The sequence below is a fragment of the Rhinatrema bivittatum genome, chromosome 14 (genome assembly GCF_901001135.1).
Source record: "Rhinatrema bivittatum chromosome 14, aRhiBiv1.1, whole genome shotgun sequence".
Lineage (NCBI taxonomy): Eukaryota > Metazoa > Chordata > Amphibia > Gymnophiona > Rhinatrematidae > Rhinatrema > Rhinatrema bivittatum.
The window spans coordinates 34,789,722-34,802,408 of record NC_042628.1 but is presented as its reverse complement, the minus strand read 5'-3'; the positions used below and the strand labels follow the sequence as shown (position 1 = coordinate 34,802,408).

General features: G+C 49.4%; 1 protein-coding gene across 8 annotated transcripts in view; it reads right to left on the bottom strand.

The window, feature by feature from the left end:
- Positions 1–12,687, bottom strand: part of SEPTIN12 (septin 12) — a 168,278-nt gene that overhangs the window by 14,015 nt on the left and 141,576 nt on the right. For all 8 annotated transcript variants that reach the window (XM_029576145.1, XM_029576142.1, XM_029576146.1 and 5 more), the window contains 6 exons: positions 11,468–11,584; positions 10,919–11,000; positions 10,155–10,292; positions 8,358–8,475; positions 7,655–7,750; positions 7,461–7,557 (listed from right to left, as the gene is read on the bottom strand). In XM_029576145.1, coding sequence (XP_029432005.1) covers positions 7,461–7,557; positions 7,655–7,750; positions 8,358–8,475; positions 10,155–10,292; positions 10,919–11,000; positions 11,468–11,584 — 648 coding nt within the window. The remainder of the gene's footprint in view (positions 1–7,460; positions 7,558–7,654; positions 7,751–8,357; positions 8,476–10,154; positions 10,293–10,918; positions 11,001–11,467; positions 11,585–12,687) is intronic.

The following is a 12,687-nucleotide window of genomic DNA, read 5'->3' as shown; positions in this document are numbered from 1 at the left end:
TAAACCTGATCCGTTTGCGGCCCTCAGAGATCTGAAGGCAAGGCCACCGCTCTAGAGGGAGATGTTCAGTATCAGCTCAGGGTTCAGTCAGTGTGGCCGAGAGCGAGCTGAATCTGAGCGAGCTGAGAGACAGAGAGTCTTACGGAGCCATGGCATAAGGAAGAGCCTGCCGGGCTCCTGGTGAAGCCAATTACTGAGACTCCCCATCCTTAGTGGTTTTCCCAAACCCGTCATCTACCGCCCCGCCCGTTCCTCACTATCCACATCAAAGGCTATCAACTACGGAACGAGCTCCCGGATGTCCTTAAGGCAGAAAATGAGCTCTTGCGTTTCAGAAAACGTCTGAAATTGCATCTTTCTTCCGCTTTCGGTTACGTCCATGCTTGGCCACTGTGGTACAGGCGGTTAAGAATAAGCCTGCGTACCTTGTACATATGTTTTTATCCTGTCTGTTTAAATGCTACATCTCAGTACCTTATTGGGTTCTGTTTCTGTTAATACTGTGCAACCCACTGAGATCTGTGGATCGGCGAGCAAGAAATAAAATGAATAAGGGGTGCCTTGGGCTAATGCACCCTGCCTTTTGTAAGCCTTTGTGGTTAGGAGGAGGAGGTTCTTCCGCCCTTGGTTTCCCCTTTTGCTTAAGAACTGAATTGTTTTGCTATTTTTCCTCAGTACCCAAGGGCCCAGGGGCTCAGGTTCCTTTACCATACCGAGGAGAGGCCAGATGGGGAGGAGGAGGAATACGAGGGCTTGGATCCAGCACATCCACGACCATCTCGCTGGGATAGACCGGGAGGAGAGCAGCACGGAGGTACCGTTCAGGTACAACACCAGGGAGCTACTGGATGAAAGGAATGAGAAATGGGATTTCAGGCTAGCACGTCTAACCTGGGATATCACCCTCTCCACCAGCTGTTGGGAGGAAGCCTAAGAACTACTCCCAGGGATTGGAGAGGAGACTGAATAAAATAATTAAGTGACTTTACCAACAGAATAAACTGACTGGAAGAGTAAGGTCACAAATTTTTTTAAAAACTTGAGAGCTACACCATGGATTAACAACTAACATTGATAACAAACTATGTTACCGAACCTTATGGCACCTATGTAAACGGACAAATTGTAGTATCATTACTTTTATGTGCCTTGATGTAAACCGTTGTGACGGTCCCCACCAAACGACAGTATAGAAAAGACTTGAAATAAAATAAATAAATTGTAACGAACGACAGCAAACTGTATAAAAAAAACAAACCCTTTTCATCAACTGCTGTCTTAATCAAGTTCAGTTGGAAGACAGTAACTGATTCCGGTGTGATTATTACTGCTGTATTCAAGAGACTGTTAATGCTGGATTAATTATTGAACAGCGCTCAAGACCTAGAAGAAAGTCTCATTCCCCCCCACCCCCTTAACAGCAGGAGAGGACTAACAGTTTGAACCTTTATTTGAGGTGTGGCTCTTGGGGTCCTAACAAGGGCCACCAGCCCAGGGGCTACAAAAACAAATACCACAACAAGGGAGACCATGAAACTAACAGCCAGCAGACTGAAGACAAAGCCACAGAAAGTCCTTTGCACTCAGCACATTATCAAGCTGTACAATCTGCTGCCGGAGGTGGGTGAGCAGCAAAGCAGAGTGTGAGAGAGGTTTGGACACGTTCCTGGCGGGAAACGTCCATAGCACGTTATTAGCCAGGAGGACTAAAGGACGCCATTGCTATCCTGGGGAGTGACAAGAAATAGATCTGCTTTATGGGATCTGTGGGTTCTTGTTATCTGGACCGGCCACTGTCGGAGACAGGATGCTGGGCTCGATGGACCTTGGTCTGATCCAGCAATGGCGCTGCTTATGTTCAGGAGAAAGAGGAAGGAGTAAGGGGATGATGTTGCATCGCACCATCTGCAGCCCCTCTTAAAAAAAAAAAAAAAAAAAAAAATCCTAGGTCTGCCCAGGAGTGCCATGGATGAAATTCAGTTGTTTGCTTTATCCAGACTGAAAAACGGGACAATTGTGCATCCTGTTATTGCTTAGGCTGGACACTGGACAATTTCTTAAAAAAAAAAAAAGTAGGATTTGAGGTTCCAGTCCAGAGGATGCAAAAGCTCCTCAGTTCAATCCCCGAGTTGGGGCTGTCGTTCCCTGGGTCAGCTGGGGCTGGGGGAGCTGCAGGAGCAGCGCTCACAGCCCCTGAGGGAAGGGGGTCTCAGTCATTGTGCAACAGCAACACCTAGTGGCCAGACACAGGGCCCACGACTGGAAGAAGCCCTGGTGTGCGGCCCCCGGCCTAGGATTGTCATTGCAATGATCGGAATAAAGTAAGTTGGAAGAGGATATCCCTAAAAAGTCATGAACCAAGGCTCATGGAGCCAGATCCCAGGCCCGGCTTTGATTAAGCAGGAAGAACAAGAGGAGGAAACTGCTGGGTCAAAACCCCCGAAAACAAGAGAGAACTGTGCTGTACACAGCCAGACCCTCGGCCATCCCACCGTCGTATAGAGTAGCGAACACTCATCCGGGTGTGAGGTTATACATGCGTTTGTCTCCGCACAGGGATTATCTTTCGCCTGCATCTCTTTCCGAGCCCTCCCTCCTCTGCCCCCCTTCCCAGGGAAGAGTTTGCTGGTGAGGTCTCCCTCTGGCACCAAGCACCGACTGACAGCAGCTGGGAGTCGTCAGCCAGCATCCTCCTCAGGACTGCTTTACCAGCTAAGACCCCCTTGGATAGGTTTCAAAACAGCTTTTTTTTTTTTTTTTTTAAAGAAAAGAAGATGCATTTTGTGTCGGTACTGAAATATGGATCTCCTGACATTCTGAGTGTGTGATCGTGAGCGATTTGGAGGGGTACCAGAGGGGGGGGGGGAGGGGGTGCAAGAGGCCTTGTCGGAGGGCAGGAGGGGAAGCTGCAACGCTGGGCTCTTCCGGCAGCTGCAGAGAAGTGCCTAGGACTGCAATACTCCCTCTGTGGCTTAGGAACCCCGAGTGCCTCTTCATAGCTCCCCCCCCCCCCCACCCCCATGGCTCTTACATCAGAGTGAGTTATGAGAAAAAAAAACAAAACGACAGAATCCAGAACAATTAATATGCAGATTTCAAAGCTGAAAAGAAAAATACCAGCTGCGGCGCTCTGAGAATTGGCATGCTGTCAGAGTGGCCCGGGGAAGGACAGAAGTTGAGTATTGCTCTTTCATCCACAGCTTTTGCTGGTTTCATTCTCCTTCTGGCTCTCTCCCGCCTCCTTTGGTGGAGACACTTACGAGATGACAACTGAAGGTGTCCTGTTCATCTGGAAAGCAAGGCTGGCGTGACCCCCTGTGCAAACTGTGCACTTGCATAGGGCAGCAGCTTCAAGGGGGGGAAACATCAAACAGCTGAGCCAGTACATGGAGTCTAAGCAGCGCAGAGCTTGTCTTATACACTGCAATGCTGTCAGTAGGAGTGGCACTTATCACCACATCAACATCTTGTGCTGTGAGAAGCCGGTCTCAAGGTGTGAGGCACAAGATCTATGCAACTTACATAGCCCATACCATTCAACTGGCCACAGGAAGTTGACATTGTGTTAAGTGCTGCTCCTTCTACTATAATGGAGGATCAGGAGGAGGCCAGGGTGCACTGCGATCACAAGGCAGTGAGGATAAGGGGGGGGGGGCTGGGAAAGGGTGGACGAGCGCCTTTTCTTTTGGTGGGGGGGGGGGGGGGGATGTGGGGAGAATTCTCAGGAGGAGGAGAGCATTCTAAGGATAGAATGGGGACACGAGAGGAGCTTTCTGAGAGTCAAAGGCAGAGAATGTGGGGGGAGAGCATTCTGGAAACTGAGGAGCAGGAAGACTGAACCTGGGATGGGGATTAAGGAGGGAAAGGGAGAGAAGAGAGGACCAGGGATTGAGGGAGAAAGAACCCAGGCTAGCGTGGAATGCGAAACGGGACTGGATATTGGGTGAAAGGACCCGTGATGGAGGAGAAGCAAGAGGACTCTGGATTTGATGGGTGGCAGGGATCCAGGAAGATAATGTGGGGAGGGTAAAGGAGAGCAAAGAGAATATGAAAAACAGGAGAGACAGGAGGAGAGATGGGGGAAAGACAAGCAGGCAGGATCTGAAGAGGAGACGAGCCTTGAACAGTTTGTCTGGAAATAAGGGGGACAATAAATTCTTGGAAATAAACAACTAAATAAAGAGCAGAGAGAGGAGGAAGAGAGAGGATTCAAATATCCACTTTGAAGGAAAAAGCGAAAGAACTTAGAAAAAAAAGGACACCAGAATGTAAGAGAGAAAGAGAACAAAAAAAAAAAAAAAAAAAAAAGAACTGAGAGAGAAAAAGAAGAACATCCATTTAAGATATTGTGGGACCCAGTTTAAAGATTCTGACCTGGAAGCGTCTCTCACACAGAATTTAAATGTTAACAGCTGGAGTTTGTTTATCTGCTGCAGAATTAATTCTCTTGCATGCAGGACATCCCCACCAGCCCGGAGGCTTTTGTACTGGGTTGGAAATGTTTTGCGCTGACAGCATTTAAGGAGTGCGCTTGTAGGTATATTTTGAGAGCAGATTACTACAATTTTTCCAGGGACAGTGCACACCAGAAAACACCACCCCCCTTGTCCCCTACCCCCCCCCCCCCCAAAATGAACTGCTATAGCAAACAAGTGTCCCCGATTCACCCACCAGAAATCTGGTGACCTGACGCTAAGCCCACTGCAACTATAAGCGGTGTTCAGACACTCAGACATTGCTGATGAGAAAAGAGAAGACCATGAAGGTCTCCATAGGAATCGGTGATGGGGGTAGGGGCAGCAAACCAGCCCCGCTGGGAAGCTCACCGACCCTCACATCTTAAAACCTGGCTGTTCATGCACCTTGACACCTTCCTCCCCTCCCTAAACTTCATCACTCCCCTCAACCAGATAAACCTCCAAATTTCCTTTTCACTTACCCCACCTCCCCTTATAAATTTCCCTCCCCTCCCTTTTCACCCCCCCTTATCCTTTTTAAGGTTCATAACCTCCTAGCTAGCCTTATTATTTCCCCCCCCCCCCTTTTGTAGCGTTGCATTTTTTCAAAATCAACAGTTGTCTTACCCCCATCTCAGCTTTTTCAAATCATTACAATCGCTGCCATATTAGCTCTCAGCCTGCAATAAATTTACCTGCTACTTATTAACGTCACATCCAACGTAGCCTCTTGGCAACTTCCCTTCCCATACTAGCCCCTCCCGTTTAACAATTATACATAATATTTCGCTGTCACGATTGTACACTTTGTCTTCTTAATGACTGTACATTTTGTCATTTAATAATTGTACATAACAGCTTTTCACCTTCAATGACTGTACATAAGTTCCAAACTGTAATACTATCTATACCCTAATTCTCCCTATTCTCCCCTCCCCCCATCTCCCTCTCCCCTCGCCTCCCCAGTTTAACATCAGTTCCACTGTAAAGCCCCGTTGGCTGCATTATTGTTTTATGGAAACCGATGTGATGTTTCTAACGCATGTCGGTATATAAAAAACATGAAATAAATAAATAAATACATCTGGTTTTCAGGGAGAGACCCGCTGGTTCCCTGGGACCCCAGCCCGGAGTTCCCCCATTGCTGGATCCTGCTTCTGAGCTCGGACAAATTTCAAAACCAAACTTAAAATACGCTTAGAAACAATTCTCGCTAGCGCAGGGGGGGAAAGCGAGGCGTCTTTGGGTCGCCTGCGATGCCTTCCGTTTGGCCTTGGCCTCTCCTGCAGAAGAGCGAGCGCCTGAGACACTGCAGGGCGCCGAATGCGAGAGGTCAGAATGTCACGCCGCTAGACCTGCTGTTTTGGGAGCAGGGCCTTGAGTTATGGGCTGCCTGCAGAGTGTAAATCCTGCGACTGCAGCCTGTGGAAAGATAAGGGTGGGGAGGGATGGGAGCTGTCAGGGAGGAATGCCGGGGCTCAGCGGAGCAGCTCTCTGCAGGTGTCTCCTATTAAGAGAGACCCGCCAGCCCTGCCTGGGAAAGACATGGAGAGGGAGTTTCCAGCACACCTCAGACCAGGCAGGGGACTTAGCCTGCACCTTAGGGGAAGGCCTGCACTATCTTGCATGGACACCGGGCACTCCCGGGCCAGCAGGAAACACTTTACGAGCAGCACAGGACCCTCATATGCCTTATGGGCCGGATTTTAAAAGGGTTACGCATATAAGGCACGCGTGTAACCCTTCTAAAACAGCCCTGCGCGCGCCGAGCCTATGTTGCATAGGCTTCCGGCGCGCGCAAAGCCCTGGGTTGCTCGTAAGTCCCGGGGCTTTCTTGGGGTGGGCGTGTCGGGGGCGTGATGCGGTCGGCGCGTCATTCGGGGGCGGTGCCTCAGGCGTGGTTTCGGCCCGGGGCGTTCCGGGGGTGTGGCCGCGGCCTCCGGACAAGTCCCCGGACCGGAACATGGCGCGCGGCAGCCGGCCCGGTGCGCGCAAAGTTACGCCTGCTTCGAGCAGGCGTAATTTCTGCGACAAAGGTGGGGGGGTTTAGATAGGGCCGGAGGGGTGGGGGGAGGCGGAAGGAAAGTTCCCTCCGAGGCCGCTCCGATTTTGGAGTGGCCTCTGAGGGAACGGGCAGCGCGCACAGGGCTCGGCGCGTGCAAGTTGCACAAATGTGCACCCCCTTGCGCGCGCCGCCCCTGGATTTTATAAAAGTTACGCGCGCGCACTGTTTCTTAAAATGTATCCCTATGGTTTTAGTGCCCCCAAGAAGAGATTAATCCAGTGGATATCCAAACCTGATCACTGAGGGCTTCAACTAGATCAGGCCTCCAGGATACCCACAATGAATATTCATTAGTTATGTTAGCCTGTATGTGGTCTAAGAACAAGATTAGGCTGATGGTCTGAAGAACTGAGTTTGGGAACTGCCGTTTTAATCTGCCCTTTACACAGAATTCAGCTTTGGCGATGTCTGTTGACTCTACAGATCCGGTTTCCAGGCTCCTCCTCCCTGCAGGATTTTCCTGCATGAGGAGGCAATCTGCTGCTGTCTCTTACAGGATCCAGGAGACCTGGCCACCATTGTGAAAATCAGGAATGAGCTGTGAACAAGGCCATATGTACCCAGAGGGAACCACAAGAGCAATGAACAGGGCCCAGCACATTGACTGAAATGAAAATGTTCAGCCTGGCAGGGGAAGGGTGCAGAGGGAAAAGGAGAACGAAGGTGATCAAGAGAAAAACTAAGGGAGAGGAGAGGGAACCTCACGTCTTGTTTCCCTGGTGTTCAAAAATATCTAAATAGAAATCCATCTCTCTTGATGTCCACCGACACTACAGCCCAAAAATGTGCCTCCTAACTCCAAACTCTCCTGCAGTGATACCCACGGGGACCGATGGCATCCCCTTCATGGCAGGGCCGGTCCAAGGCACATCCATTTCCCCTTCTTTCCATAGGGTGCACGGCAGCACTGAACGTGTCAGGGAATGCCAGGTTCTCACCTTCGATGAGTCCCCAGTTGGTTTTGCGTCCCAGCACTCTCTTTCCATTCACTTGGTGTTCCTGATCAGTTCCCACCACGGCGAATGGGATTTTTTCCTGCACGAAAGAACGTCACAATGCAATTCGTTCACACAGTCTGTGATCTGCCACCTCTCCCCCTCCTACCACCTCCTCACATCTCCGTCTTACTCACCCGAATTCTGTCATTTAGTATGGTCTCCTCCATGTCTTCGTCAAGCTCCCGCTGAGGGTACACACTGATCCCGTAAGCCAGCAAATCCTTCCGGATCTGTGGGACACATTCTGGGGGTTTAGAATCCTCGAAGGCTAGACTCTGCCCACCCTCGCCCCTGCCCCCCATTCACGTAAGTGACGAAGAACCCCGTTTCTCCTTCCACCACCTTTCCGTCCCTCCCACCAAAACGACTCGCAATCTCTGAGCTGTCCTCCCTTTTTCCTGTCCTGCAAAGCGCCATCATCTCCTGTATCTCCCTCTACCACCCACCCCCCACCCGCACGTACACATAACCCTCTCCCACCAAAGCTCCTTCATCGCATTTCCCTTTCTGCCTCTCCTTTCTTCAGTCACCTCCATTATTCCCGTTCCCCAACATATCACCTTCTTCATTCTCCTCCTCCTCTAGCTATGAAGCTCCTTCATCTGTTTCTTCCTGACCAAGTACATCACCTCCCGTCTCTCCTTCCCTTCTTCATCAACTCCTGCCCTCCTTCTTTCACTAAAGCTTCTTCATCAGCTCTCTCTTCTGCACTCGCATCACCTCTGGGTTGTCTTCCTTGTGCTCTGAGCTTTCTAGTTGCCTTTCATTCGCAGTTTCCCAGCCTGGTGCACATTCTCTCTGTACTTCTCCAGTCTCTCTACCCTTGCACCATCTCACCTGCTGCTTGAATTCCTCACGTTCCTCCAGTGTCAGGGTATCAGCCTTTGCGATCACAGGCACGATGTTAACAATTTTGCTCAGTCGCTTCATGAATTCCACGTCCAGGGGGCGAAGCCTAAGCACAACATGGTTGATTTACAAAGTGCTGTCTGGTACATGACACGGTATCCCGTCATGACGCCCTCTGGTACATCTCATGGCACACAGTAACATGTCAAGCTGCATACCAAAACACATCGCACGGCGTTCCATCATCAGGAGCAAAATATAGGGCCTCATTCAGCAAGGATTTTTCCCATAGACACAGAATGGGAGGAAAGCCTTAGTGAATCTGGCCCACAGACTGTAAAGCCCTCTGGGGACAGGAAAATAGCTAGAGTACCTGATTGTAATCTGCTTTGAGATGGCTGACCAGTGACAAAAGGTGGAATAGAAATCAGAAGTTCAATTTAATTAAATCAATGCGCCTTGCGATACCTTGCTCAGAGCCCTGGGGATGCTTTGCACACACCTCGGAGTGAAGAGAGTTGTGTACATAGGGATTGGTGCGTACACACCAGATAGTGAGCTGTTTTAGCTCGGAGAGGATGAACTAACATTGCAAGCTCATCAGTAAAGTATTTCTCTCTCTCTTTCCTTGACATCCCCCCCCCCCCCTCCAATTTGTTCTAATTGAAAATAACAAGGCCATGTTTTCCATCACTTCAGGTATGTCAAGTATGCCTGCCTCAGGGGGTGCTCACCAAAATTATGTGGGGGGAGGGAATATCGTCTCTGTACGAGGCACCTTGGGGGTTGACAATGGAGGACCGTGTCTTCTCCAGCCCACCTACTCTCACCACCATAGCGCCGAAGGGAGGCAAAGGGGCTTGAAAATAGGCAAGGCCTATAAATATTGATCTTTGTTTCTTTTCCTAAATATCTTCAACCGTGACAGAGTTTCCGAATCTTTGGGGGTGCTGGGGATTGTTCACATGGGACATGGAGAATAAAAGAGAGAACATCCCAATAGATCAATGGTACGGCTGCAGCTTGCACATCGTGTGCAGTTCTGGTCACGGCCCCCCCCCCCCATAAAGGATATAACGGAGATAGAAAAGGTGCAGAGAAGGGTAACAAAAACGTTTCAGGGGTTGGAACAGCCTCCTTATGAAGAAAGGATAAATAGGTTAGGGCTCTTCAGCTTGGAGAGATGATCGAGGGGGAATATGATAAGAGATCTACAAAATCATGAGTGGAGTAGAATAGGTAAACAGGGAATGGTTATTTACCTTTTCAAACAACACTAGGACTAAGGGACATTCCTTTAAGCTAACAGGAAGCAGATTTAAAACAAACTGGAGAAGGTTTTTTTTTTCCACTCAATGCACAATCAAACTGTGGAATTTGTTGTCGGAGAAACTGGTCAAGGCAACTAGCAAAGCGGGGTTTGAAAAGGATTGGACAAGCTCCTGGAAGAGAAGTCCATAAATAATTATTAGCCAGGTGACTCGGGAGGAAATCCACTACTTGTCACAGGAAGTGAGCCGCAAAAACCTGAATCTACTTTTAAGACTGGCCACTGACTGACAGGATGCTGGGCTCCATCGACCTTTGGCACATCTTATGTTCTTAAGGAAATTGACTGGATATTGAGATAATGGGATAAACACGATAACTGGGGGAGGAGTAGTGGGGCAGGGGAGGCCTTGACCACCTTGTGTTTTACCTTTGATTTTCCAGCGTAGCCTTGCATCCGGGACTCTCTCACAACAAATGTTTGAGCACTATCTAAACTCATGAGCGGCTACTCACCAGTGTCCAGTGGGCGGCACAAAGTAGATGCAGCAGTGGATGCGGGAGTCGGGGATTCTCCGCTTGCGTTTTATGACGATCTCCTCCCTGAGGTACTTCTCATACTGCTCAGCTATGTACTTTATAATGGGATCCCAGCTGCAAGGGAAGAGAGAGACCAAGAGGAGGAGAGATGGAGAAGATAACAGAGAGAGAGAGAGAGAGAGCAGGGAATAAAGAATAGGAAAAGGAGAGAGACAGAAGATGAAGAGAAAAGGAAACGAGACAAATAAACAGACGAGAGAGGGAAGGAGATAAAAGACAGAAAATGGGAATAAAGAATAGGAAAAGGAGAGAGACAGAAGATGAAGAGAAAAGGAAACGAGACAAAAATAAACAGACGAGAGAGGGAAGGAGATAAAAGACAGAAAAATGGAGACAAAAAGATTTGGGGACGGGGGAGGTGGGGACGGGAGAGATTAGAGAGCATTATTCAACTGAGGTACTTCCTGATTACAGGCACTGTCGTGACGCCTGCACTTTTAGCTGGATAGGAGGCGGCGTTTCCCAGGGCGTGATCTGGACAGGGTTGGAAAGCTGCATGCGTAGATTGTGTTTTCAAAACTACGCAGGTGGTCTTCCATCCAAAATCTGCCCACACAAAAGCTGGCGCTGTAGAGCGGTCTGTGGCACAACCTTTTGCCTAGGCAGGCTGTTTGACAGTGGCCCCCAATGAGAGGTAAAGAGGAGGGGATGAAATGAGCAGCTGAGAAGTGAACCCTTACCAGTTCTGATTGTTGATTTGGTCCCCAAATCCGGGCGTGTCAATCACAGTCAGCCTCATTTTCAGTCCGTTCTCTTCAATAACTAGAGAATAACGGGAGGTTAGAGATCAGGAAGCATTCCCTGCCAGAGAGAGACTCCGTGTGTCTCCTGGGGGAATGAACCCCACAACGGGAGCTGAATGCAGGCAGATACAGGGTGATGCACGGCTATGGCAGTGGTAGGACTGGCTGCACTACAGGCTCACTTTTTAGGTTTGGGAAGAGAATACCAACAAAGCCTCCTAGGTTTGGGAGTACTGGAATGACTGACAGCACTGCTGATTATAGATTTCATCCTGGGTTTGGGAGTAGGCAACTAGTGGCAAAACAACCCGTACTCGCTCATTATTGTTGAGCCTGAAGGGTGAATTTGTGCATTTTGGCTGCCATTTCCTTTCTGCACTGCATTTACCAACAACGCAGCTCTATGGAAGTCAGAACTAGGCCATGGATGGTGCGAAGAGAGGGAAAAAAACCAATAAAAGGAAAGGAGTTAGAGAAGCTTCTTACCATGGCTGACTGCCCTCAATTCCACTGTTTTCGGAATCTTCTCATAACCGGATTTCCTGCAAATCTTCGATTTGAAGAGTGTGTTGACCAGCGTTGACTTCCCAAGGCCACTTTGACCTGTAGAGCAAAGAGATAGAGCTCACATGGAGTGCTGCAAATAGCGGTGCCTCAAGCATGCCCTCTGAATGCAGAAACTGGCAAACACTGCACGGGCATCAGTAGACCGGTTCTCCTCTCTTCAGAACGTACACATTCTATGGCACTCGCAAGCAGGCAACACGAACCGAACAGCAGCTGTATCCTTCCACGCCAGGGCGAGGAAGGATACAGGCTCTAGAATTTTTGTCAATCTTGGGGGAGCAAATTTTGAAACTGTTGGTATGGAGGCAAAGCCCATGGGTACAATTTAGAGCACAGGCTTTGCGACAGGTTTTCAAAGGTTCGTATGCTTTTGCTTTGAAATGTGGCAGGGGACAAAATTCCGGTGGACCTGTGCTCCTGTTTTTTTCAGTGGGGGTGCATTTTACTGTGGGGGTGCATTGCGTAGACTTTAAACTGGAATCTACACGTTATCGGCCTCTCTCAACCTAAAGAGGCCCTCGGGGATGCAGCCTCTAAACGTGGCTAAGTGCATGGAGCTGAGGACACCGCGTGGACTTCTAGCCACACTGGGGCGCAGGGCCCAGTTTTCAGCCCGTCAATTTATGCAGGTAAAACCCTATGAACCTGCATAAATGGCTTTGAAAATAGTCTTCCCCAGGACTAGCAGTGGCCCTCTTCTGACCTCTCGAAGAGGGGAGCACCTCTGTCCCCTCATATGACCTTTAGGAGGGAGGCAGCAGCCCTAAAACCTCATCACATGCTTCTTTGTTTCTCTCCCTGCCCTGTGACGCATTTGTTCATACCACAGCATCACCAAAAGGAGAAAAGGGAGTCGAGACCCTTGAAGCTGTGGCTGGGCAGTGGCTGGAAGAGGGGGATGTGCGGTCATTTTCTCACTCGGGACAGTCAGCAAGCAGAGACCACGCTAAGCAGATGTGAAAGTGGGCTGCAGGAGGAACGTCTCATTTCTGTACTAGCTTGCACTACCCTTCCTCTCTTCACCAGGGAAGTAAAAGTCATTTCTTAAAGCAATAGGACCAGCAAAAAAAAAACAACTTCAAATCATTCACATTGTGCTGCCTTGGTTGACTCTGGTTGTGGCATTGTGTGCTGCAGCA